The 27660-nt window shown below is 44.2% G+C and overlaps 1 protein-coding gene across 1 annotated transcript in view; it reads left to right on the forward strand.

The window, feature by feature from the left end:
* LOC119449188 (uncharacterized) overlaps positions 1-24068 on the forward strand; it is a 56041-nt gene extending 31973 nt beyond the window's left edge. The window contains exon 3 of the mRNA XM_037712370.2: positions 23893-24068. Coding sequence (XP_037568298.1) covers positions 23893-24068 — 176 coding nt within the window. The remainder of the gene's footprint in view (positions 1-23892) is intronic.
* The last annotated feature ends 3592 nt before the right edge of the window (positions 24069-27660 follow it).

Genomic DNA, 27660 nt, shown 5'->3' on the forward strand with positions numbered 1-27660 from the left:
AATCGGGAAAAAAACTGGCTGGAAGGTGCTCAGGTCGCTTACGATTCTGGTGCTCGCCAAGGGTAGCTGAACACGAAACATCAAGAGAAATGTAGGAGTGTTCGTAAACTGAGATCAAAGTAAGAATTCTTTTTGCGCCCACTGCCGTTGGGATTTATAAGTGAACGTAGCTTGAACCGTATATATACAAGAAAAGAACCGTGCACGTTTTAGCGTCGTTGCCGAAACGTCATCTCAAAAAAAAATTAAAAAAAGAACCGAGTGAAGTAAAAATGTAAAAGAATTACTCCGTGGTGCATTTATGCTTTTACATTTCTTCTTGTTGTACAGCGCTATTTTCTATGTACTACAATGAATTTATAAGAGCGGCATGTTGTAATGTTACTTACCCACGCGAATTTTTTCTGCGAACAATTCATGCTTTCTGGTTTGTCGGGTGGATGCTCTGTCTCCAAGAGTACAGCAGATTGCACATTATGCTTGAAGCAATAACATTATACGAATGGAAAACTGTCGAAATTGTTGTAATTAACCTTGTAATTAATTTTTTGGCGTAAGTAATGATGCACAGTCGGAGTTTCCCGCTAGGCGGGGCTCGTCAATTTTATAATTGTTTTTTAAGCAAGAGAGATATATCGAAGTATTCACTATATAAATTTGAAATAAATTATTTGGTTGTGACGCTCCAAAATACTGGCGTACGATCAGTTGCCCATGTTCCATTTGGCGGACAGGTGTCCGAGCTACGTTCATAGATAGCACTAGCCGTGGCCGCATGCGATGCGGTTAAACTTCGATGTGGCATTAACTCATGCGGCAAACTTTGCACGATACTGCGGGCCCAATAGGTGGTTTCATAGCCTCCATCTCCCATGGATGAATGGATGGACGGATGCTATGAGCAACCCCTTTGAAACGGGGTGGTGGATTACGCCACCAAACTCTTGTTCTTATTTTGCCTAATGTCCTACCTATCTTTGTAAAAATAACATGCTAAGAATTCCCAGCATCAAACTTTCTGAACCACTATTGGGAATTTTGTTTTTGTACGCATCCGTTATTTGTGGTCTCCCTACTTTTCTGCCACCAAACCTCCAACTGCCTGCTATCCCTGAGCCCAAGGGTTTCAGGAGGCGAGCTGAGCCTGAACCTACCAGTGGGTAGATATCTTCACATTCTAATAAAGTATGCTTCGTCCTTTCCCTAGCTATACTGCAGCAAGCACGAGATTGTTCTGCGTTGGTGTACCTCGCTTTATAACTACGTGTTCTAAGGCATCCCGGTCTCGCTTCGAAAAGTAACGAGCTTCCCCGTGAGTTAATATAAGTTCTTTCTTTCCTGATTTCGTCTTTACCTCTTAGGTAGTTACTCACAGCAAGTTTCTTTTCCATCACCACCACTCAGAAGATTGCATCAGCATCTCTGACTTTAAGTTTGCTGTTCTTTGTTGCCATGTTGCTTACTATACCGGTCGCATACTTGCTGGTAAGCTCCCTAGCTTTCTTCCTCCACTGTGAGTCAATATTTTTGCTGTACAAATACTTGACCATTTTCGCAACCCATTTACTTTCTTTCACATTCCTCAGTCATTCTTCGAAATCAATTTTACAATGAGCTTCCCTCACTTCAAAACTTGTCCAGCCCATATCATCCTCTACAGCTTCATTTGTAGTCTTCCCGTGAGTGACAAATGCAAGGCGTCCCACTGACCTTTGGTTGCCATCCAGTTTTTATTGTACGCCTGACTTCAAGCAAACAACGGAATTTCCAAATGTAAGTCCGTCAACCCTTACACCTGATGCGCCGAGAGCAACACCATCTGGTGGTTGTTGAGGGAACCGAGCTCTGCGTCACGTGACCGAACTCTTATCTCTGAATCGAAGCACTTTCTGGCACGCTGCTCTGCTCTATTTTTGCTGTCCTCTCACTCTCGCTGAGGACGACTATGAAGCTGAGGAAAAAAATAACGAAAGCAGACGCTTAAAGACGACAGTGAACACGACGGGCTACGGTAAAACAAATCGAAGGCCCACTAACATTTAAAATTGGTTTCTATATATAGCACTACAAGTGCAACCACACGTGTCGTAAACTGGAGATATATATATACATCAGATAAAAGGCACCATTAAAAAGAAAACCAGAACTACTGCAAGATCATGCTGGATTTCTAAAAGAAATACAAATTCTTCATAAATAAAGTTATAGAAGGCATGCTGGCACATGATTTCCCGGGCCTCTACTGGTCTGTATAGCATTACGGCTTCTATAATAGCCCTTGTCGTCCAAGCAGCAGAGCTGCACAAAACGTTAGTTTCTTCGAACGACACGAGATGACTTATTTTATACAGTAATTGTTCAATTTGTCGTTTCAGTTATTCGCTTGCAAGGCATTTCTTGTTCTACGTGATCAGGAAATGAACGTTTAGATGCTGAAATGCACGTTTCTCGCGCAAACGCTAGACTTCAACTACTTAATTTACAAGTCGCAGGAACATTCTTTACGTACACAAAACACGTGAAACAGAATCAACAAAACAGACGGGGCTACGCGTGGCAGCAGGCATGTCTTTAAGGAGATACCGCATCTCTCTGTCTGTTAGAGATATTGACGCCATGCTTACACACGTGTCTGCTTCTTCGTGGGTACTAAACACTTAGAATGTTTCTCTTTCAGATTCCTGTGCAAATTGTAGCACATGTCTAGCTGCAAGGTTCGGAGGGCACCTGCATCTGGAGATATACCGGAGTTGCTAGTCCGCCTCGTGATATCGTGTTGCAGCTTCCTGTGTCTTAATTGCATTCTGGGGCTGTTTACGATGATCTCTTCTTTGGGAACTTAAAAAGAAATCCTTCTGTATTACTATTACTTTGTAACTGTAATAATGTATAATAATAAATGATTGATTGCTTGAAAAAATAAAAAATAAGAAATGTCTGCGTGTCAAAAGCACGATATGATTATGAGACATGATTACATGATTATGCCGTAGTGGGGTGCTCCGGTTTATTTGGACCACCTCGAGTTCTTTAACGTGTACCCAATGCATGGTGCACGAGTTATTTTGTATTCCGCCCCAATCGGAATGAAAGAGCCGAGGTCGGGATTGAACCCGTGACAACTAGTTCAGCAGTGCGACGCCATAGCCACTGGGCTTCCTTGGCGAGATTTTTGAGAACTTACTTAGTTTTCCGTTATACCAAACAGGTAATGATAATCTGCTACGCAGATTAAGTTAAATCTCGGACCTCGCCGTAAAATTCAACGCAGAAGGACAAATTGTGCCTCCGCTTCACGTTGTTTCTTTTTTCTTCAAATCATTTCACATTGCAGAGTGATAATGTGCAAATAGTGTTTCGTTACAGCTTTGTGCCTTTCGCTTTGCCTGAAAGCGGTTCAAGAAATTATATCACGGTGAAAAAAATTAATATAAGCTAGTGACTCTCACGCGCTCAGTTCCAAACAGCGCTCGCAGGTGACATTCGGCGTTTATGCATGCAATTTTAAGGAAAATCTGCGTTAAAACAACTGCATGAGAATGTAGGGCCAGGAGAAAGAAAACCTTGCATGGGTTGGCGATGCCTGCATTTCGACTTTTGAGATTTGTATCGTGCAGTGAATTAGAAATGGGCCGGTGTGTACAGGACAAGACAGTGCTCACGTTAGATTTCTATTCTTTAGAATGTGTGGTGTATATGTCGGATCAGGAACATGAAGCTTATTTTTATTCAATAAACAAAAGGTAACAGACCATGGGAGAGCAAGGCTAAATGTGTAATTCATACCTTACTGAGGCCGGCCCTCCTGAAACAATAAAAACGCGAGCATTGGCAGTTCATCGAGTCAATATCAACCAGCCTCCGGCATTTCATTACAGCTGATGTGGCGAGCGCCGCATAGCACAGATGTCGCAAATGACCAATCAGTGTTCCCACTTGCACGGTCAAGGCACGGTAATCGGCACTGGTGTGTCTCAGAAGCAATGCCATGGGCCCCTGAGTGTCGGCGTATCAGCGATTGTGAAACTGGGATCTAGAATGCAATTATCATTTTATTGTCTAGAAGTCCTCTATGAACTCTAGAGTTTAGCAGTGATTCACGCAGCTGTGTGGAATGCAGTAGTTTTATTGCGAGAGCAATTGTATGGACACGCCAGGTGCATTTCTGCCGTCGCCGTAAGGTTCCGTGTAAAGTATAAGGGCGATTAAATAGTCGCCGCGCGCCGTATGCTATACGTGCGAGTGAAAGCGTGCAAGGGTGAGCCGGCGACTGCGGCTCACTCTTGCGCACGCAAGGGAGGGAAGAGGGAAGTACGCGCGCCGTCTTTCGGCGCTTCCTGTCGCGCGTAACGCTTCGGAGAGAGGGTAAGGAGTGTGTGTGTGTGGGGGGGGGGGGTGGATGTACAGACAGAGCGCCTGCTCGGGCCGCTGTATCTTGAAATCCATCTGCGATGGGGCAGAGTCCGCCCTGCGCTGTGTTTTCGCGGCCTCGTTCGCTTGATGCGAGCGGCAGCACGAAGGTCAGTTCGCTCGCCGCCACGCTTACTCACTCCAGCGTTTGACAGCGAGTTTCCACGGTCATCGAGTGAGATGCGTTCATGTTTGCTTGTGTGCGCGTGACACCGTGCTTGTTAATTCAGTTAGTAAGCGAACGTTTCCAAGTTTATACGATCGGTAAAACTACTATCCTTAATTCGTATATGTGTCCACTAATATGCTATCGCAATCGATCCTTCGCATTTCGGGCGAAATGGCGACTTTCTTTCACGTTGCAATCTTACTTCTCTTGACTTCCGCCTCCAGTAAGGCTCAGTAATACGAGCAACTTTCGCTCGTCAGAAATTCTTCAGAAAGTTCTTTAGGACGCCTTCATGAGGGCTCTACTGACGACGGACTTCCGTGCCCATTTCCTGTCTTCTTCCGCGCGCATTTTCTACGAGTCGGACGGTGCCCCTTGGGGGCTAAGATCCATCTGCAGCATATACGTGGTGGATGAAGTAGGTATGTACGAAGCGGCGAAACGCTAACGTATTTTATCCGACCACACAATGTATTACGGCTCGGTTTTACTTGTAGTCTGATTAACCCAAGGATGACAAAACAGGCACACTTTATTTAACTTTCTTTCTTGCTCAAGAATTTTGGAAGGAGTGTTGTAGAGGGTAATTGGAACTCATTTATGACAAAATTTAGCAAACGAACTATAAGCATGTCTTATACCATGCAGTCGAAATTAAATTGCACCGAATTAGGTCTCAGATTTCTAGGTTTCATAAATAGTCGTGTGGGGAATCACGGTTAGTTTATCAAACAACTTGAAATACGTGACAGTTCAAGGGTTACCGTGAGGGCACAGGGCGAATTAAAAAACACCAGAAATGAGCAATTCATAATTAATGGGGTTTTATGGCGCAAGAGCCAGGGAAGGGCAAAAAGCGGCAAAAAAATTATACAATGTAGTCGGTGGTGAAAAATTTGCACTTGGCAGGAGACTACAGCTGAGAGGAAACGCTCGGTTTGGAGCGAATGGGAAAAGTAAACATTACCCCCTAATTTGCGTAATTATGAAGTTCTTTTGAAAAGTTTCTACACGAATAAATTAATTGAAATGCATCGCACTTGCTCCGGCGTGTTCTCAGGTTGGAAGAGAAGGTGTCGCAAGGGGCGAACTGCCGTTAAACTTCACATCCGCTAAATTGCGTTAAATGAGTAGCATATACGTATCGAAGCAATTTAGGCAAAGCTGCAAGACTGGTCTAATTTTCTAATTAGCAGCCTTGAACTAGCGCCTAAGCTGATGACGCGTGTACGTGGTTGTTAGTGGATATGACGGAAATACCACCACGTTGTCTCCGCGATTCTGAACGCATTGTGGGGGCCTTCTAATCTCGGAGGTAAAGCCGAAGAGCCGTGCTGGTTCTAGATCTTCTTTGTAATGTCTCTTGAGGTGAACGCTAAATACTGCGTATTTTATTTCAGTTTCGTTATCGATGATGTCTATTCTTGAGAGCTGTTCGTGATGTATCCTTTTCTATTCAAAACGTAAAATTTCGCACGGAGGCCTGCTTTATATCCACAATATGTGAGACTAGGCTTTTTACGTGGTCGAAAATTTTGTTTTGAGTTGTTGACCAAATTCCTTCCTATGCAATGTCTGGAGCAAAGCCATGGTCCAAGAATAGTTTGTAAACAAAGCTTACGACTCACCGGTGCTCTAAACTTGATCTACGGTTTGTTTATTATGGGCATAAAGGGTTACAGCGCGTACAAGGAGCGGCCCCGGACGGTTTACTTCGAAGTAGACTTCGAGCGAAGCCAGCCGTAACTTTTGCTTTAAAACGTTGACGTGGGTGGCGTGACGCCTGCTAGTGATGCCATCAAATGACGGCGTATATACTGCGACTCGTTGTTCTTACATTTTCCTGCGTTCCTTAGTATCATATTTTTTTCAGGGTTGTAACCTAGTCTTCCACGGCTGTTCAAGTCGAGCGTATACTGGGAAACCCAGTCCGGCATTCTCAGCACGGTCGCCGCCCTTCCGGTGATTACATTCTTGCGTGAGACGAGGCAAGACGCGGGCCCGGGTGGTCTGCTCGATTTCAGTGACGCACAGTCGGGGGCAACGAACACTGTTAGGGAAAAGCGGATGAGAGCGCGGGAGCAACGCGGCCGTGCTAGGGTTGGTATACGGAACGGGGCCGTTATCTGATTTCGCTGGCATCCCTGTCACACTTAATGCACCAAGAGGGGGGGGGGGGGGGGGGCAGCTGTGCAGTAACAATAAAAATAAGAGAGATTGTAGTTCTGTCTCCCATTCTGTCTTACGAGAGAGCGAAACAAAAGAGGCGTAAAGTACTGCATGCTCGACGTTGCCGTAATCACATTCTATTTGCCCGACGTGAACTATGGGCCCTTATTTACGGCGCAAGAGCTGCAATTCGACATGCAACCGACTGTCTTGTAGGCCGAGTCGCTGCGCTAACTTTCTCGAATGAGGTGGGAAAGGGAATTGTTTTCTGTTTTTCTGTTTGTTGTACCTTGTTTGGCTACACGCCTACAAACCAAGAAATTCAGACGGGGCGGGGCGGAAGCCGTAAATTACTGCAGCACAAGGACGACTTTGCTCTTGCTGATAAACTGCCCGTTAAATAAGAAGTTTGATTCGACTATCCAGCTGAACGCAAATTCGTATAGGTGTGACAAGTGCGAGTAAGTATTCATCACGAAACAAATCAACCGAAGTTTTGCTTGATCGAGTGAGTCCCCATGTTGATCTTCTCGGCATTGAAAGTGAGGCCTTTCTCTTTACACTATATAATTAATAAGAACAGGTCAGATTGCGGAATAATAAACTCGTCGTTGTCATTTTGCTTATTGCTTATTGCATAACTCTTATATAGTGCGATGTTACTTTAGAACTGTGACGTTGTTTGTGTAATCAATAAATCAATCAATCAAACAAATTTATTAACGCGCCCAGGAACAACGTGGTGGTCTTTGTGCTGGTGCACGTAAGATATGGTATAGCATACACAGATATATACACAGGGTGTCCCAACTATCTACAGTTTAGACACCATAGTTATTTTTCGCGGTATTTATATACTAACGTTATTGAATATTTATGTACAACCAATGGGACAACTTACAAGCTTGAATAAGAAAGTTGAATCAGTTTTCGTGCGTCGGTGGTCCAGATCTTCTAGACCGAGTGAGCAGTAAGAGCGAGGCTTTTCACGGTGGACCTGCCTGGGGCACTGATATCGATGTATAGAGACCAATTTCCCGTGAACTCTGTCTACTCGATATTTGTTAGACGGGCAAGTACTGTTCCAAGCGACAGCGGTATATTCCAGCAGAGGTCGGCAGATGGATATGGGCAGCTTAAGCAGCACACCTGCATTTCTGAACTCTCTAGAAATTTGGCTTGCTGTGCCGAGGGTGCAAGCAGACTTAGCCATCCGATTTTTGTAAAAATAATTGAAATCACAAAATATAAAAAATGAAACTATCATCTTTACAACTGTACAGCTCATATATTGAACATATTTCACAATTCTGAAAATGACATTTACTCTTAACCAAAGAGAAACCGAGACATCCACCCAAATGTAGCAATCTGCTACAATGGAAACCCGACCGGGTTCCTCGAAAGAAAGCCTCGCAGTTGAAGAAAAATTCGTCCTGGTCCGGGACTCGAACCCGGGACCACCGCCTTTCGGGGCAGCCGCTCTACCATCTGAGCTAACCAGGCGGCTAGCAGATGGCAGGGCGAAGTCGAATTTGTCGACAACTCGAAGCAAAGGCCAGTGTATGACGTAATAGTTCAGTGGAAATCCGCTAGGTGGAGATAAGCAACCAAAGGGAAACCGAGACATCCACCCAAATGTAGCAATCTGCTACAATAGAAACCCAACCGGGTTCCTCGAAAGAAAGCCTCGATGATGATTTATTGGTGATGATTTATTGGCATCCCCTTTGAAACGGGGCGGCGACAAATAGTCACCTAGCCTGCTTGAGTTAATCAGGTATATTATACATGTTCTTTATCCATCATTTATGTATATACCTCTCATTATTTTTATTTTTCAAAAATTTACCTTGTACCGCTGCCTATGATTTTCAGAGATCAGGTCGTATCCATCTTTTACCTGCTTTTTTTCCACCTGTATTCTAATCATCTCTTGCTGATCTCTACGGCTGATCTGTTTATGTTTCCTTCCACTTTAAACCCAAGCGCTTCTGGGAGTTGCACGTTACCTACGGTTCTCGCTGGGTGGATCCCGTCGCATTCCATTAGGATGTGCTGAGTGGTATCTGGATCTTTTCTGCAGCATACACATGTCTCATCTAGTTCCGAATATTTGTTCCGATATGTTTTCGTCCTTAGGCAACCGGCTCGAGCCTCAAATAGCAAGGCACTGCCCTTTGTGTTATCCTACAAATTTTCCCTTCTAATTTCTTGCTTCTCATTCTTGTAAATCTCCATTGTCTTTTTTGTTTCCATTCTTTGCATCCAATTCATGGTCTCTATTTCTCTCACTTTCTTTCTGATGACCCCTGGTTGTCTATTTACAGTTTCGATTATCCTGTACTTGGTTGCCAACTTCCGTGACCTCTTCCTCCATTCTGTGTCCACGCTTTTCATGTAGAGATACTTGTGCACTTTAGCCGCCCATTTATTTTCATCCATGTTCCTGAGCCTTTCTTCAAAACTAATTTTGCTCTGTGCTTCTCTGACTTCAAAAGAGGCCCAACCCATGTCACCCTGCACTGCCTCATTTGTCGTATTACCGTGTGCTCCCAAAGCCAACCGGCCTACTGATCTTTGGTTAACTTCCAAACCCGCCAATATATCCGATTTTAAGCATATAATGGCATTTGCAAATGTTAGCGCTGGCACCATTACTCTTTTCCAGATTCCACGCACCACCTCATACTTATTGTGGCCCCATAGTGCTCTGTGTTTCATTATTGCTGCATTCCGCTTCCCCTTTATTTTCAGATTATCTTGGTGGTTGCTTGAGTAATTCTTTCCTTCGTTTATGTGTATGCCGAGGTACTTATATTGCTTCACTATGGGTATTACTTGCTGTTGAATTGACACCACGAAGTTACTCGTGTGTTCATTAAAGATCATAATCCCTGATTTCTCTGTGCTAAACTTAAGACCTAGATTTGTCGCTGCGTTCCCACAGATATTCGCAAGTATCTGTAAATCTTTTTTATTGTCCGCTAGTAGCACAATGTCGTCTGCGTACATCAGTCCAGGGACCTTCTGTTGCACCATTTGTCCATTACGCATGTAGGATAAATCGAAACCTAATTCGCTGTTTTCCAGTCGTCTTTCTATACCCTTGACGTAAAGCGTGAACAACAATGGTGACAGAGGGCATCCTTGCTTCAATCCTTGGTGAATTCCCACCATTTCATTTCCTTTTCGGCCTTCCCATACCACTTGTACTTGGTTGTCTCGATATATCTCCTTTAGCAGCTCCACGAAATCGTCATCTATGCCTTCGTATTGAAGAATATCCCACAACAATTCCCTGTCTACGTTGTCATAAGCTCCTTTAATATCTAGAAATGCTATCCATAAAGGTCTTTTCTGAGCTACTGAAATCTCTATGCACTGAGTTAGTACAAACATATTGTCTGCTAAGCGTCTGCCTGGCCTGAACCCATTCTGTAGTTCCCCCAATACATCGTTTTCCTCCACCCACTTCGACAGTTCTAATTTTATGGCTTGCATTGCCATTCTATATATCACCGACGTTACTGTAACTGGCCTGTACGAGCTCGTGTTATCCTTATCTCCTTTGCCTTTGTAGATGAGATTCATCTTGCTTTCACGCCATCCATCTGGAATATTCTTTGTTCTAATCACTTGCTCTATGGCATTAGTCAGCAGTGCCTTGCTTTTTGGACCGAGGTTTTTGATTAGCTGTATTGGGATTTCATCGGGTCCAGCTGCCGTGTTGTTAGGGACATTTTCTGCTGCCTTTTTCAAATAAAAGCTTTCTATGCTAAATTTTGATCTCTCAGGCCTCTCTGTTGTTGCTGGATCTGTTGTCTGAACTACGCTTTTTCTCGTGCCGAAGTTATGCCTGATAACGTCTGTGATGTACCGCAGCGCATCATCGCCTTCATAGATGTTACCATCTTCATCCCTTATAGCCGTTTGCGAGTTTATAGTTGGAGCTCCGAGTGCTTTTATATGGTTCCAGAATCTTTTCGGGGCGCCTTTGTCTCTTTTGTGAATGTTATGCACCCAACGTTCACTTGCGCATTTAATTTTCTCTTGCACGAGCTCACTCGCAACCCTTTTCTTTTCTCGGTAAGTATTCCATCTAAGGAGCACCTCTTCTTCTTCTAATCCCAACTTTTTGGCTTCTCGATGAACCCTAGATGCCTTTTTACGCTCTTCTATAGCTTGTTTAATTTCCTTGTTCCACCACTTACGTGGTTTCCTCTTTCCAATCCAACAATTGTTTTGCCGTGTCCGCCTTATTTCATGCTGCATAACCTCCACCAGTTCCTTATATTCCCAGACTGCTGTAGGAAAAGCCTCAATTTTCTTCTCTATGTTGTTTGCGATCTCTGTTATTTGCTCGTCATTCATTTTTAAAAACTCTGAGGCTATTGGTTCATGTTCTGCGCTGGTATCTCGCCCAAACATTAATGCTAAACATCTATGATCGCTTCCCAGGCTATTTTTTCCATTTTCGTCTATTATCATTTGGTCTAGTTGTTCGTAGACCATTTCTGAGACTAAGGCGTAGTCGATACATGACTGCCTGTTTCCGCATTGCCACGTTACCTGTCCATGACACTTATTCTCCCTGTTAACTACTATAAGGTTCTGTTCATCACACAGATCCAGCACTAGAGAGCCGTTGTAATCAGTATAACCGTCTAAATCGTCCATGTGCGCGTTCATATCTCCCACTAATATCACATGGCCCGATTTACTGAACTCATTAATATCGCTTCTAATGCAATCAACCAATTCCTTATTTTTTTCTCTGCTATCACTACCTGTCCATAGGTAAGCTACTCCCAGCCACGTCTTTTTACCTTGCCATGTCCCACTAATCCATAAATGCTCTTTACATGTCTCGTTTACCCTTCGCCACTTCAGACCTTGCCTAATTAGTACGCCTACGCCTCCGCCTTTCCTTGACCCGGTAATTCTGTTGCACCCTTCCCATACAAAGTTGTCAATAACAGGCGGCTGCTCCAAATCTCGTAGATGCGTTTCGGTCAAGGCGTACACGCTAATCGCTTCATCATTCAATTGCGTTTGAATTTCCAGCCATTTTTCCTGCTTGCGACCACCCTGCATGTTAATGTAGCAAATTTTGCCTTCTCTATTCTTATCCTTTCTGCGTCTTTTCCTGACTCCTGGTCGCCTAATTCTGCCCTTTACTGCTGTTTCGCTATGTTCAATACTTAATACTGCTTCCTGATTGCGTGGGGCCCGCCTAAAAAAGCTACAGCTCGTGCCGCGAATCGACGTCCGACCGGTGTTGCTACACTTTCACTAAAATGTATCCCGTCACGCACAAAAGCGTCTTCGCGGCCTGCTCGGCGCACTTCTCGGTTGATGTCAATGACCGTAAAATTAATTGCTTTAGCTAGAGTCCAAATTTCCCTGTTTACTGCAAGAACTGCCCTTTCAATTTCATAACCCTGCCTTTCAACCTCTGGCACCGTGCACACCGCGATTTGTACTTCCTTTGAAACATTCCGCAGGTCGGTGACCCCTTTGACTATTTGCTTTGTGATCCCTGTTCCTTGTCCGTGCAGTACGTCAATCACTGCACCCATTATCGCCACTAGGTGTCTCTCCTCCATTGTGTCCCACATGCGTTCCTTGGCCTTCGCTATCACCTCTCTAATCGGCTTTCCCGGAAGCGCGCTAACCTGGACTCGTTCGCCTGCACCTACCCTCTCTGTTATCGCCGGTTCTACTTTACGCATGTTGGAATCCCCAACAAAGACAACTCGACGCTTTCCTTTCCCCTCACCGCCGAAAGCTGCCCCCGAAGTCACAATGCCCTCCCCTCCTTTCTTATCCTTGCCCTTGGCTTTGTTTTCTTCCCCGGCCGCGTCAGTGGTATCCCCTTCGTGACTATCACTGACGTTTCCGCCACTGCTTCCCGGCGTGGCGGGTTCGGCTGTCTCTGCACTCGCATCGGAGCCAGCTCTGTTCGCAGTGCTCGCCTCGATGCGTTCATCATTGCTTTGCAGAATGGTGGCGCTCAGCTGGATTTCTGCGTTAGCTAGCTTTTCTTCTGCCTCCTTCCTCTGCTTCTGCTCGATTTTAAGTTCCTTTTCTAGCTTTCCAACCCGCTTAGCTAACTTATCCTTGTCTTGCTCTAGGCGGTCTAACCGCTACCGTAGCACACACATCCTACAGATAAAATCTGCACCATTCGCTTCGCGTGCTGACTTAAACCGCGTTTCTTCCAGCGCGTAGGAACGCTCGCCCTCAGAACAACGCACGCGTGGGTTCCCCCTAGTACCAACCATCATCTCGTACTAACAAGGCGTAGATGTGGCAAAAAAAAACACAACAATTATTCTTTACCTACTTTTATCTAAGCGAGAAGACCGAGAAAGTGAAAAAGCATTAAAATAATTTATAAAGATTGCTTGGCTAAGCTAACCCTCCTAAAAACGAAACCAAAAAGTGAAATATAAAATAACAAAACTTATCTCTTTGGCACGCTGCTCCTGCTGCGCTGAAATGGCACCTCAACTCGACACGTCCGCTCCCGTCGGCTTCACTCGTGAGAGTGAAGCCGACGGGAGCAGTTGAAGAAAATCTCCACCTAGTGGATTTCCGCTGAACTATTACGTCATACATTTATTCTTGCATCTAAAGCCGACAAAATTGATACATTATACATCCCGGTGAAATATGCTACTAATTTGTGAATATCACTATTACTACACGGTTGTGAACATTGTAACCAATCCATGTGGGCTCTAAAATATTGTACTAAATTTGTCTGATTTAGGTGTTTTAACGGATGCTGCTTGCAGAACTGCGACAACTGTTTTTGGTGCGGACCTGCAAATTTGCTTCATGCTTCTATTGTTTTCAAACTTACCCATTCTCGGCAAGTTTGATAAAACAATTCAAATACTACGTCAGAATTCCGCTTTCTACACTCAGTAGAATTTGACTTCCTCTCTCAAATGCTACAGTTAATGGGGTAATTGATTGGGTGAATCGCAGAAATGCTCTTGAGATAAATACTGGGCTACTTTTAAGGAAATTTGTTGCATTTAAGAGAGAACGTTAAATTCTAGTGTCTGTTTAGGTGCGGAATTTCGGTTAATGGCCTGAATTTTTCACAAAGATACCAGGGGTTTCACACGGGTTGTGCAAGAGTCCTACATCACATATTGCTGTACTTAAATTCCGTGTATAGTATGTCAGTTTTGTCCACTTTGGATGTTCTATCGGATGCAATTTGCAGAATGGTGATATAACTATGGTTTTTCCTGAGTTCAGATTTCTAAACTTGCTAGTTTCGATATCGACGGCCTAAATCAAACATCCGCTTCCAACATTCACTAGATTTCGAGTGTTTCTTTGAAATGAAACGAACCTCATCCAACTCGGTGCTGTGGCTGCCGAGAAAAAAGATTTCTCCTTTCCCAAGCATTCAGATATCGGGCTAAAGCTTTCATTTAAGAAAGCAATTCGATATTCATGAAAAGAAAATTGGGATTAAGAATCAGTTTACTCAAGAGCTTATAAGATGTCTTAATGAGAGGTTTCGAAAAGTGTAGAAAAATAGAGAATATAAACTGAAGCATGTTGGGGGGAGAAAGCAGCCGCGTTTTAGGGAACAATTTTCGAAATCCACGGTGTACAGATGGAAGCAAATCATATATTTTCGATAAAAGTTCACCAATTGCGCCAGCAAGACATGCTGATATAGTTTCAAGATAATACTGGCTAGAATATTGGGGCGATAGTTATCAATATAATGTTCATGCCAAGTTTGCTATCATCAAGAGAAGGGCTTGGGGGGAGTGAAAGAAAGAGAGAATATAGAAGCAAACTGGACAGAGTCTTCTTCTTAGCTTCCCTGCGCTTGCTTTCTTCTCCCTCTCTCTTATTTCCAGACTGCACGGGGAAAGGGTACCATAAATTCAAGCACAGCGCTGGAAGGCACGTATCTTGGCTGAGCTGAGCTCTGTCGATAAAATAGCGCTGCTGTGAGCGTAGTACCACCACATATATATATATATATATATATATATATATATATATATATATATATATATATATATATATATATATATATATGTATAGTTCCCTGCATCCTAGCATATGAGCACGCGTTCGTGCTCAAACTCAACTCCATAAATTTCTCGTTGCTGGGTGCTATAAGTGCTTGTATCGTAACTAAACTGCAGCTTATCCTGTCCTCTCTTTTTTGCTCCTGGGCCCCTTTGACAAAAACACAATGGCTTCCAATTTCACCATTTAAACGAATAGCCCTGAAGGAGCAAAGTAGAGTAGTTGACGGTTCTGTGTAGTTTTTTATGTTATTTACCTTGCTCCAGTTTAAAACGAGCTGGGGAAATGCGTAGCCTTGGCTCACGAGTCAACGGCAACGTCGCCGTGCTGTTTACGCTAAACAGTCATCGACCAGCACCTGGGGCGAAAAAAGTTAAGCGAAATGGGTGCCGTGATGTGACAGATAAGACAGCGCAAGCAAAAGCCGTCGTTCTTCAAAGCAGATTTTCTGCGCGTTGTTGTGAATTTGCTTTGTAATGTACGAGGCGCGAAACACTTAGTTTTGTTTAGGATAATTATTTATTTAGTTAGTACATACTGCAGTCCGAAGACCAAGCAGGACGGGCGAAAAAATGAAACTGCACAAATTATACAACAGAGTATAGCAAGCATTACCACTCAGAGAGAAGCATAGACAAACATGATTTAAATATATTGGAGACAAAAATGCACAACTCTGTAAAATCACTTTTATGCGCACAGAGACAAAGCAAACACAAGTTAGCTCATTAGTTGTCAAATAATGACAAGAGTACGGCGTTATCAACAATGAACTTTACACGAAAGGACACACGTGTTTTTTGAAGTCAGGAAAGCCACGTTCTGAAAAAAAGAAAAAATAGAAAAAAAAGAACATTTGAAGGCAGTGCAATCCATTTCCTGATGGTTCGCGGAAAGAAGCGAGTGTTTGAAAAGGCTGGTACGTGCGAAGTATGTAGTCAGGTCGGGATTGTGACTATGTCTGTTCTGCCGGGGACGAGTGGCTGAAAAGTATTCACCAGGATAGACATTAAACTGCTGAGTGTGTAGCAAGAGACGAAACTTCAACCTGGCGATAGCGCTGCATTGTTCCAAAAGTGGGATATCGTTACTAGCCATCAGTGATGAAGGCGAGTTAAGATTGCGATAAGGTTTATAGATGAATCGTACTGTTGTACTCTGAACCATTTTTAGCTTATAAACATCCGTGTTTTAATACGGGTCCCACGACGCGCATGCGTACTCTAGACGGATCGAATAAAAGTGTTCGTTGCAAGAAATTTGATCTGGGATGGCGTGTTCTTTAGTATGTGTCTATGAAATCCCATTTTTTTTTAGAAGCAGATGAACAAACATCGTGACTATGGCTAGCCCATGATAGTCGACTGGTAATCGTGACTCTCAAGTATTAAACTTGTCGACTTAGATCAAGGGATTGCTATTTAACATATACCTAAGTATGCCTGGACTAATTTTATTTGAAATTTTCGTAAAAACTGACTTGGTAATGTTTAATTCCATCGACCAGGTGTAATTACACTAGCTAGAGAGATAATGTAGGTGGTTCGTTAACCGCTCTTGGTTCTTTCCACTTTTAGTTAGCTTGTAAAGAATGCACTCATCTCCAAAAAGCTTTAAGTTGATGGCGGAGGCGTCTACTGATGAAAGATGTCATTGATGAAGATAAGAAACAAGGCAGGGCCAAGGACACTAACAGGCGGAACTCCCGGGGTTACAGGCTGAATTTCAGAGTTGCAAGATTCGACCCGCACAAATTGTTTCTGGTTGGTGACGTAGGAGCGGGTCCAGTTAATGAGATTAGTGGTCCGACCAATGCTAGAAAGCTTCGCGAGTAGTTTACCATGACAGCCATAATCGAGGGCTTTTCTAAAATCTAAGATGGCATCTATTTGGCCAAGCTATTTAAGTGCTAGTGCAAAGTCATGAATAGTTGGGACCAGTTGGGTAGTGGTCGAAAGCCCTTTCCTATAACCTCGCTGGAAAGTAATCAAAATATTTTCTGCTAAAAGAGACATTATGCAATGTGTAATAATATGCACTAAAAGTTTACAGGGACGGGGAGTTATCGATATAGGCCGGTAGTCTTCAACATCCAGGCGATAACCTTTCTTAAAGGGCCCCTAAACCACCCAGAGGTCAAACTGTAGTTGTGGTGTTGCAGCTATGCACGAGTCGAGACCGACCACGTAGCCGCAAGATTTTTTGGATATGGTGCCGTAATAGCGGAGTTACAAGCGTTTGATGATCGAAACACGGCCCTCGCTCGTTTCGCTCTTTCCTTCGCTACTCTCCTCGTCGGCTGGTCTCTCCTCCTCGCCGAGTGCTCCTCCAAATGTCACGTGACATATGTCATCGCCAACGCACTTCTCAAAACACTGTCAGAGGATAGATATAGCTCTGTTGTTAGTAACTGCACTCTAGCACCCGCTTTGGGTGTGGGCCCTACCTTGCTACCTTCCAAGCGCTAGCAAATTAACGTCTCTCAGTTATGTTTTATAAATAACTTACTAAACAGCCTTCAGGCAAATTCATTGATTTCAGGTATCTTATATTAATAAGAATATTACCAAGTTCGTATGAAACTCCAAGTTTCTTCTGCCTATGGTTCATTCTAATTATGGAAAAATGACATCGTCAATCACGGCTATAAAACTATGGAATGCTTTACCGAACACAAATAAATCTTCATGCATGTAAATATGCCCTTAAGCTTTTTTACAAGTAAAACTAAGTTAACATAGCTCATTAAAGTACCTTTGCCATTTGCATGTGTGGGCAGTATCATTATGTACTATGGGATCCTATACTGACAATTGTATTTCATTTGTTTAATTTTTCTTTGTTGTATTTTACGCGATTGTGTTTGTTTTACCTAGCTTGAAAATTTTCCATGCGTCTCTCAATTTTTATTATTATCCGACGGTCCCGTTGCAGTCTTTGGCTTTGCATGGGACCCTTGTCTGTATGTTCTATATAACCCATTCACTGCCGTAAAGAATAATAAAGTGAAAGCTGAACGTATCGCAGCTCGCTAATGCGACCGCTTTGTTCTCCAAAAAGCTACAGGTTGTCGATGGAGAATCTTTGTGTGTGTGCACCCGCGCAGGTATTAACAATTTACCGATCTGTGGAAAACGTGGTAATCCTTTATCTTTATTAGATCTCACCTTACCAACAGAAGCTAGTATGTATGTATCGGCACGCACAAATCATCCTTACTAACAATAACGACACGCTTACCGCAAGCAAGCGTACTGGGACCGCTTCTGTTTATTCTTTTCATAAATAGCCTAATTACGATTGATTCGACAGTAAAGTTCATTATATATGCAGATGATTCCACCGTGTTTCTTTCTGGTCCTGATGCGACCAAACTGGCACTTGACTGTAATCATATACTTGACATAGTTGTTAGCTGGTGCTCCTCAAAGTCGCTTAAAATTATTCCTTTAAAAACAAAAGTTACGTTTTTTTTTACCCAGACACAGGACTATGAGGCCAGAGCACATCATTAAATGTGGTAATGATGCTATTGAAATAGTTGAGGAACGCACTATTTTCGGCGTAACAGAACCTTCAGATCTTACATGGGATTCACACATTTTAAACCTTTGTAAAAATATTGCATCTGTCAGCGTTGTCGCAGGCTTCTTTTAAGTGTTAAAATTAAAATATGTTAGGCATTTTTTGCTTCTCGAATTAAGTATTGTAGTTTGGTGTAGCTAACAACAACTAAAACGAACATATAAATTGTTCTAATGTTGCATAAAAAAGATAGATGACAGATGGCCAACCTTGAATATTGTGAGTCTAGTGTGAGCGCTTTTCAAAACTTCCGCATAATTCGCATACAAAACATGTATGACTATCGTGTTCTGGCGTCTTTTTATCATTCAAATAAAATATTTACGCAGTTCTTAGAAACAACGGCGAGCTAACATGTAGACAGGCCTGTGTTAAATACGCGCAGCACCGACACGTGGTTTCTGCCACGTTTTCGCACATATTAGTTACTTCAAATGCTACAATACAATCTTCCTTTACTTCTGAACAAATACAAAGAAACGCAGTGCATGTCGAAATCTCAGTTGCGAGCATTTTTTTGGAAAAGTGTTGTAACAAATGTTTTATTGTATCAATGTATTTTTTATATAATCCTCAAATTTCTATCTGCTTCTTGTGCATTGATGACGTAGTATTTTTATTTTCCTAATATACTATATTTATTTGTTGGCTTTGTTTATCAGCATATATGCTTAAATTTTCACTTTATGTATTGTTGCTAAGTATCTTGTTTTTGCCGTTTCTCGGTATCTGCCTTGTAACGGCTACCTGGGCCTCTGTCAAACTGTCTACATAGCTTTTAGCCCTGGTAGCCATCCAGTACTTTGTGGTGAATAAACTGATATTTGAAATGCGCGGGTGTTCCGATGCTTGTGCTCGGCGTGCGGGTCCGAAAATCGCGGGAGTGCGCGTGGCTGGTGCGCGTGGTCGATGCGCGTGCCGCAAGAGACCATCTGGAACGACGGGGAAGCCAAGCTGACAAAACGGGCAGTGCGGCGAGATGGAGCCGATCGAACACCGGCCCACGTCCCGGCATCCCGGTCCTGTATTGCAAACCGGGCGCCGCCCCGGCTTCTACCATCGTCGTGGGTCCTGCTGAGCTGAGCCTCGTCTCGGCTCGCACAACCGCTGCCGTGCTGCCAGGCTCGGACTACGTCCCAGAGCCCTGGTCCTGTTCTTCAAACCGGGCGTCGTCCCGGCTTTCACCCCACTGCTGTGCTGGGCTTCGTCCTGGCTGTCACTTCACCGCTACGCTGCCGAGCTCGGGGCTACGTCCCAGAACTAACGCTCCGGAACCGGGCTATGTCCTGGTGCCATCCTGACCTTCAACCGCCGCCCGTACTCACCGCCGTCGGAGCCAAGACCGCCGAGCCATCGCCATGAGGCCTGAACTCCTAATGGGAATTGTGAGTGCTCGAGCCGAACAGTCACCCATGTTTATTTGTATAGTCCATGTGTTTCCGTATTAGTCCCATGTGCCGTTTCGTGTTATAAAGCCATCTCTTTGTGTCTCTGGGTGCCTTCTTGTGCGTCTGGCTGACCTGCGCCCACACAGTTGCCCACAAATTTTGGCGAGCCTGCCAAGATTGGCTTTAACATCTTGCCAAGAGATAGACGCACGGGAGGAAACCATGGATATTTAGAGACTGTACGCGATCGGTAAGGACATGGGCTTAGCTGGCGCCGCTCTTCGCGAATGGGTTGACGCGGAACGCGTGACAGAGAGGGACCTCCGCGCGCAAGCTCGTGACGATCTGCGCGCGATCATAGAGCTCGAGGAAAGACGGTTGCAAGCCGAGGAACGCGTTTTACTGATGAAGCTCAAGCTTGAAGAACAGGCAGCCAGTTCCAACGCGCTACCGGTGAGCGGCGACGCGGCTTTACCAGCTATGATAGATGCCTGTAGTCCACACAAGTTATTGCCACCATTTAATGAAGCGCAAGATGATCTCGACGCCTATCTGCAGTGTTTTGACCGCATCGCAGCTTCTCAAGAGTGGCCTCGAAATAAATGAGCCCTATCGCTCAGTTTGTGCCTGACTGAGTAAGGAGCTTTGGCTGTCATTAGTCGGCTTTACTCCGCTTCCGCCTCAGACTATGATTAGCTGAAGGCTACGCTGTTGCTGCGATTTCGGTATTCCGCCGAAGGTTACCGCGAGGAATTTCGCAAAGCGAGACCAGAAGAGGTGGAGATGGGTCTCCAGTATGCTTCTCGCCTAGCGGGTCATTTCGACCGCTGGATGGAAATGGGGAAGGTCGAAAAAACTTACGACGCTCTTCGCGGCCTATTTCAGAGCAATTTATGAAAGGATGCTCCCCTGCGTTGCGAGTATTCCTCAAGGAAAAAGCTGTAAGAAACTTAGCACGCTCGCACAGAATGCTGATTGTTTCTTAGAGGCCCAGGATATTTCCAGTCTGAGCAAGGACAAGTCGTATAAAGACAATGCAGAGATAAGTCGCCAGACAGAGTCCACTAAGAGACCGCCTAGAGGCCACACTCAATGATTATTGTGCAACAGAACAGGTCATCGTGCATCTGAGTGTTGGTCTCGGACGAGAAACAGCCCGTCAGCAGCTGGCTGGTCGAGTGGCAAGACCGGTTCTCCAGGCGAAACAGGAAAGACGCAAGAAAGGCGACAAGCGTCATGCATGCTGTCTACCGAAGAAGGCAGAGAGACCGGGGTACCAGAAGAGGGATACGTCGTGCTTCAAAGCGGGGAAACCATCCCAGTCGTGAACACAACGTCGACATGTACTTCAACCGTGTCTGAAGTCGGAACTTTGCCAGTAAGGAAAGAATTTCTCGAGGCCAAGGCTGTCACAGCACTTCGAGATACCGGCTTTAACACTGTAGTTGTACGAGATAGCCTGGTTCCAAGAGAAAAATGTACGGGAACTACAAGCCCAGTTTTCTTGTTGGACCGGACTGTACATTGCTTGCCGGAGGCAGTCGTCTTCATAGACTCGCCTTTTTTCACGGGCACAGTGCGGGCTAAATGCATGCAGAACCCCCTCTATGATGTGGTGCTGGGAAATGTTAAAGGTGCCCGACCTGCGGAGCAGGGAATCTTCCTGGAGTCACAACCGCAACTGGAAACTAGGCACTTAGAAAGCACTCTGAGAAGCATGAACGACCCAGCCAGTCTCTCGAAGCACACCGTGACTGAGGACGCCCAGCGTTGCTCGCGAAATAATCAGTATCCATGAGTGACCGAACGCGACCGAGAGGAACTGCCGAAGGAAGGTGCTGCAATGGCGGAGAGAACATGCTCCGCCTCCAGCCTCCCTGTGCTAAAAGCCACCGCCACGAATGTGGATAAGGCGGCTCTCGAGGAATTACAAAGGAATGACGCGTTGCTACGGCGTTGTTACGAAAATGTGGGCCGCACTATAGTTGTAAACAGTCGCAAGACCTATTCTGATGGCATCTTTTACCAGATACACACGCTGCTATCGGGGAAGGAATAGGAGCAGCTGGTCGTTCCAAGACAGCTGAGACACGCATTGCAAGGTGGGAGGCCACACTCAAAAGTCATTTTTTTGCAAATATTTTTTTTATATTTTAAGATCCCCCAAACATTTAACTACCTATTGCAAAAAACAGTATGTTCCTATCACGATTAGTTTGGGCGTTATAGGGAGTTTTTGAACCCGTATCCTCGTATTGCGAAACCGAAACTAAATTGCATTGGTTTCGGAAATCAGTTATATTTCTTTCTGTAATTACTATGCTGAGTATTTTTTATTATCAGCTGTTTGTATTATTAAATTGTATTCTTATGCTTGGTTATGCGTTTACTATTCTAAAATCTCTATAAGAACGGCGACAAGGGGGATCCTGACGCTCGAAGAACGTTTGTTGTTTACCTTGGTCAGGCGTCGCTTAGCTGCTGTTTAAATTGCAAATTGCGTTTTTGCAACGCTCGCAGTTGTGAAGGCATAAAAAGTAGACCACTTAGACCACTTTTTAAGTAGTATGGCAAAGGTCAGAGTGCACAAAAGACGCAAACGTAAGTTTGCCGGGAACCAACACACGACGAAGCGTCTGTCTCCTGAGCTAGTGGACGCGGGCGTTTCAGCAAGTGCCAAGAAGCTTGGGAACATCGAGAAAAGCTACGAAGCTCTGTTGCCAGATCCTGCTCTCCAAGGGAACAGGATAGTTGACTTTGATATCCTTTGTTCAGTTTTTTCAGTCCTAGCATGCCCTGAATGCAAGAATTCATCACTGAAGCTGGAAGAACGCTCTCATCAAGGGATTTGCTCTACCTGTGCAGTTGTGTGTGCTGTGTATGGCTTCGAGCATTCGTTCAATACATCGAAAAGAACGGTGCGTGCTAATGATAACAATGTTCGACTGGTGTATGCAATGCGCCAGTTAGGGAAAGGGAATGTAGGTGCTACAACGTTCTCCAAAGCGATGAACATGCCTCCCCCTGCGCGCCATTCCGCCTACGACAGAACATCATCTCAACTATCTGCAGCAGCTGAAAAAGTAGCATCGAAGTCGATGACTGATGCTGCTGCAGAAGTTTGTCGTGTCATAAGGAGTGATGAGTGCGGTGTTTCAGGTGACGGAACGTGGCAGAAGCGTGGCCATTCTTCTTTGAACGGCTGTGTGTCGGTGATTTCTGTTGACACAGGAAAAATTATTGATGTTGAGGCACTTTCCAGCACATGCATGGCTTGCAAAACCAAACGAAAGTTGAACCCAAACAGTACTTCATACAAGGAGTGGAAGGCAAGTCACACTTCCTGCCAAGCAAACCATAAAGGAAGTGCAGTTAGTATGGAGACGGTTGGTTTGTACAGAATACTTGAGCGATCACAAGCAACACGAGGCTTGAAGTACCTGGAGTACTATGGTGATGGTGACTCAAAGAGCTATCTATGCCAATGTAAAGGACATGTATGGAGAAAACAGCGTGCAGAAACTTGAATGCATTGGGCATGTTCTGAAGCGTGTCGGCTCCCGCCTGAGGAAACTCAAGAAAATAGTGCGGGGACTTGGAGGTAAAGGAAAGTTGACTGATGCCCTTATTAACTGCCTGCAGAACTACTATGGGATAGCTATAAGAGCTAATGTGGGAAAACTTTCGGAGATGAAACAAGCCACCCTGGCCAGCCTCTTCCACTGCAGCTCTACAGATGCGCAACCAAGACACGGCCTGTGCCCAGTAGGACCGAACAGCTGGTGCGGCTACAAAAAGGTCGAATCCGTCGGCCAAGGGAAGTACGTCACAAAGTAGGACTTCCGAATGATGTGATGAGCAGAGTAAAAGCTGTGTACAGCGATCTCTGCTCGGATGAACTTTTATCAAAGTGTCTGCATGGCAAGACACAAAATGCAAATGAATGCTTCAATGGACTTATATGGCAGCGGGCTCCCAAGGAGGTGTATGTCAGCTTGCCTACAATACGGTTTGCCTTACATGACGCTGTTGCACATTTTAATAATGGTAGCATAAGCACCCTGGACGTACTGAGGCAGGCTGGCATTGAACCAGGGTACTACACGACAAAAGCTTGCAATGCCAGAGACCACCAGCGCATGCAGAAGGCTCTACGCAAATCAACTGACGAGACAAAATGGGCTAGGAAGAAAAGGCGAGCAGCAGCACGAACAAAAGGAGACTCTACTGCATCTCACGAGGGTCCCACCTACGAGCCTGGTGCATTTTAGGCCTCTATGTGTTGTTTTTCACATGTTTCACATGGTTTGAACTCTTTATTTATGTTTTTCTCAAAACAAGATTTTGCTTCACCTCATGTTACGCAAACGGTGATAACTTTTTTTATATGAATATTTTGAAATTGAATTTTGCACACTCATTCCTCACATACAGATGTGTGAAATGAACCACGATGAAAAACACTGATGCAATAGTTATGACTTTAGAGCCCATTTTGCAAATAAATGTGACCAAAACTGGTCATTTTTCGAACTTTGTTTAGTTTTTGGAGGATTTCCTTTTTAGTGTCTATCACATTATGTTTATCCTGGTTCATTTCATAGGGCATACATTTAGCTACACATATGCCAAAGCTTTCCTCAATTCCTCATTTCAGTAGTTACTTATCATTGTTGGCGCGACTACCAATTTTAGCACATTTCTTTATTAGAACTGACTCCCTGAAAAAAAATTGAACTCTTTTCTGCACTTTAAATAGTGAAATATGTTACTTAAGACGTGCTTAATCGGACAAAAAATTATTATATTCCTGGCTGCTCAATTAAAAAATTTTTTTTTGAGTGTGGCTTCCCACCTTACTGGCACACGAGGGAAGCCTCGCAGGGCACCAAGGCATAACTCAGACGACTGACCGCATTCTAACTGAATTTTAGTGGCCACGAGTGCAGTCCGAAACCAAGAGATATGTGAAGTCCAGTGGCGTTTGTCAGCGAAATGCTCCTCGACATGTAGTCGGCCGTGCCCCACTTGACACGATGCCAGTCATCGAAAGCCCATTTTCTTGCGTGGACATTGCCATCAACACCGTCGTAAACCGACATCGTCGACATCGTCGGACGAAATGCCAGCGACGTGATCTGACCGCAAGACTGACTCACTGACGAACGAACTCCGTACTCTGTGTTTTGTGTCACGTATTCGCCGCGTCCTACCTCACCACCGCGTCATTCTTGAACAGGGGGGGTGGGGAGCGAAAAAAATAGGGCAGGTGCAACGGGCAGAATCCAAAGGAATAATATTTAGGAATGCCCTCGGGCAATTGCATTGTCAGTTGTTACAAATGTGTGTTGTGAACAAGTGTATAGATGTAGAGAGTTTGGGACAATGAACTAGTGAACATTTCAAATATCGGCCCCTCACACCGATTACAGGTCGTCCTCCTACCACAGAATCAATCAACTGTCGCCTGTCGTCACCCTTTCAGTTCTGTGCAAATGTCTCAAGAGTTTCATTCAAGTTTTAAAAAAATCAAATTCGCTGTATTCCGAACTATTTCAATTTTGTTGAATAAACAGGCGCTTTGCATTGGCGGTAAAATTCGACACTCAATTTTCTTTGCAAGCTGTTATGTTTCTCGTCACCTAACATCCGTGGCCGTGGTTGTAGGTAATATGACTTCAACATCCTTTAGTTGAGAACCTGTTCTTGTGGTTCTGTGTTTACTCAGTTCATTTCGTTCAATTCATTATTTCATTTTTGGATTGTCAATAAGGAGCCATAAGAAAACCATTTCCTTGCGTCCCTTCTACGCTTAAAGATTCCTCAAGCCGAATGCAAGAGAAAATAAAGTGGAGGCATATAACGCATGTCACCCTATATTTGCTTGAATGTGGTCAAGAGGGGTTGAATGTGTTTCGTATTCTACGCTTAGTCACAAACTAAATCACGCTCCACAAATTTATTACTTGCTTAAAATTTGTTCCGGGACCCCTATATTGTGAAATGCCGAGCTTGCAGTTGAGTACGCCTCACAGAATTGGTGCTATCGATATAGGTTTATACGTAGAATGTAGAATTGCTTCCGTCGTGTTTATGTTCAAGAGGTGAGCAACAGCGACAACGGAGGTGCAATGTTGAGCATTTCAAATGACGGACATTGTGGTGCTCTCGGACTTGTAGTAAGCTGCTGCAGATCATGCTGATTATAAGGTTGGTTTTGAGTATTGCTGTGATTTTACAGTGGACCTCCTAGGGGCAGTTCTGCAATGGTCCTTGTGCGGCAAGAAGCGAATTTCTCGCGTTTAAATATACATTGTGGTGCTCTCGGACTTGTAGTAAGCTGCTGCCGATCATGCTGATTATAAGGTTGGTTTTGAGCATTGCTGTGATTTTACAGTGGACCTCCTAGGGGCAGTTCTGCAATGGTCCTTGTGCGGCAAGAAGCGAATTTCTCGCGTTTAAATATAACACCTTTTTGTAAGTTCTCGCATGCATAGCAGGCATGTAGAGCTAACTAATGATGTATCACACATATTTCTAGGCCGACCACCAAAGCAACGTTTTTGACCTTGAACACGAAGATTTTTGCAAAACATTGGAACATTACAGTTTTTATTTTCAGGCGATCTTCTGAGCCTTCAAGGCTTCAAATATTTTTCGGCTAATATATGATAACAGAGCTACCATTTCATGCTTATCTTGTGCCTCCTGGATTTACCTGTGTTCCGAGAAAAAAATTTAAACTTTGCAATTTTACCGGCTTTTGCCGGTGCCAAAAGCACCCGAAGCGTTCATATATTTGAAATATTGGTTATTTTGGCAGTCACATATTCATTGTCTTGCCACACATACCATTTTCATGGCTGGATCACACAATATTCCTCTGAAAAAAATGGGGATTGATGTCTTCTGGCACAGCAGGGCAAAACAACAAATTTTTGCCAAAATTCTAGAAACTCTTGAGGAAGAAAAATTTGTTTTAAAATATGTGAAGAGAATGAGTTTCGAACTTTCAAAAACCTGTGGAAATTTTTTCAACTATATCTGTGACGGTTGAAAAAAAGCTGGTTGATTTGGCGTGCAATGACCCTAATGCTGCGGCGGTGAGAGCTGCAGTTTGCGTGTGAGCCTCAAAGCAGCCGTACGAGAAAGGCGTAGGCGTTGGTGATAAATCATCGCTAACATTCAGCAACACGGCCCCGCGACGGTCATAGGAACGCGCAGCCAGACGCCGGCGTTCGTAAGCCAGCGCTCAATACAGGAACATGCGTTGGATATAACGCTCACAATAAAAGTACTAAACCTCGATTTATTGAAGCATATGAAAGGGGTATAGGAGAGCGTTTGCAAAGTCTTGGGCGGATTTCGCCTGTGGCAACGCAGACCGCTAGCAATTTCGATTGGAGTGCGGACTCACTCATAGATAGAGCTCCAATGTGTTCGATGTATGAGCTGCTTGGATTGGCATACATCCGCGAAAGTTGTTTTAATGTATTTTTCATCGACTATCAGAAGAAGTAGGACGGTTATGTATCTTCTCATGCTCTCTTCGGAGTGAAGCATATGCAGACGCCATCGCCTTCTAAACATAGTTCGGGACATCGTTTAAAAGCAACATGTAGCGGGATACCTACGGCCATTTAACTGTTAACAAATTGCTCTTTCAGAAAAAAAACTACCAGTACTACAGGGCAGTGATCTCGTAGCAATGTCTTCCACTCGAGTCACTGCCACTCTTATCATCCGCCGTTAACGAATGGCTGATCCCATTGATAACGCGGACGGAGCATCGCTCGAAGCATGAAAAGAAATAGCATCGAAGCAGGAATCGCTAAATAATTGCGGCCCAGAGTGATGTAGTCC

The sequence above is a fragment of the Dermacentor silvarum genome, chromosome 4, assembly GCF_013339745.2.
Source record: "Dermacentor silvarum isolate Dsil-2018 chromosome 4, BIME_Dsil_1.4, whole genome shotgun sequence".
In the NCBI taxonomy this organism is placed as follows: Eukaryota; Metazoa; Arthropoda; class Arachnida; order Ixodida; family Ixodidae; genus Dermacentor; species Dermacentor silvarum.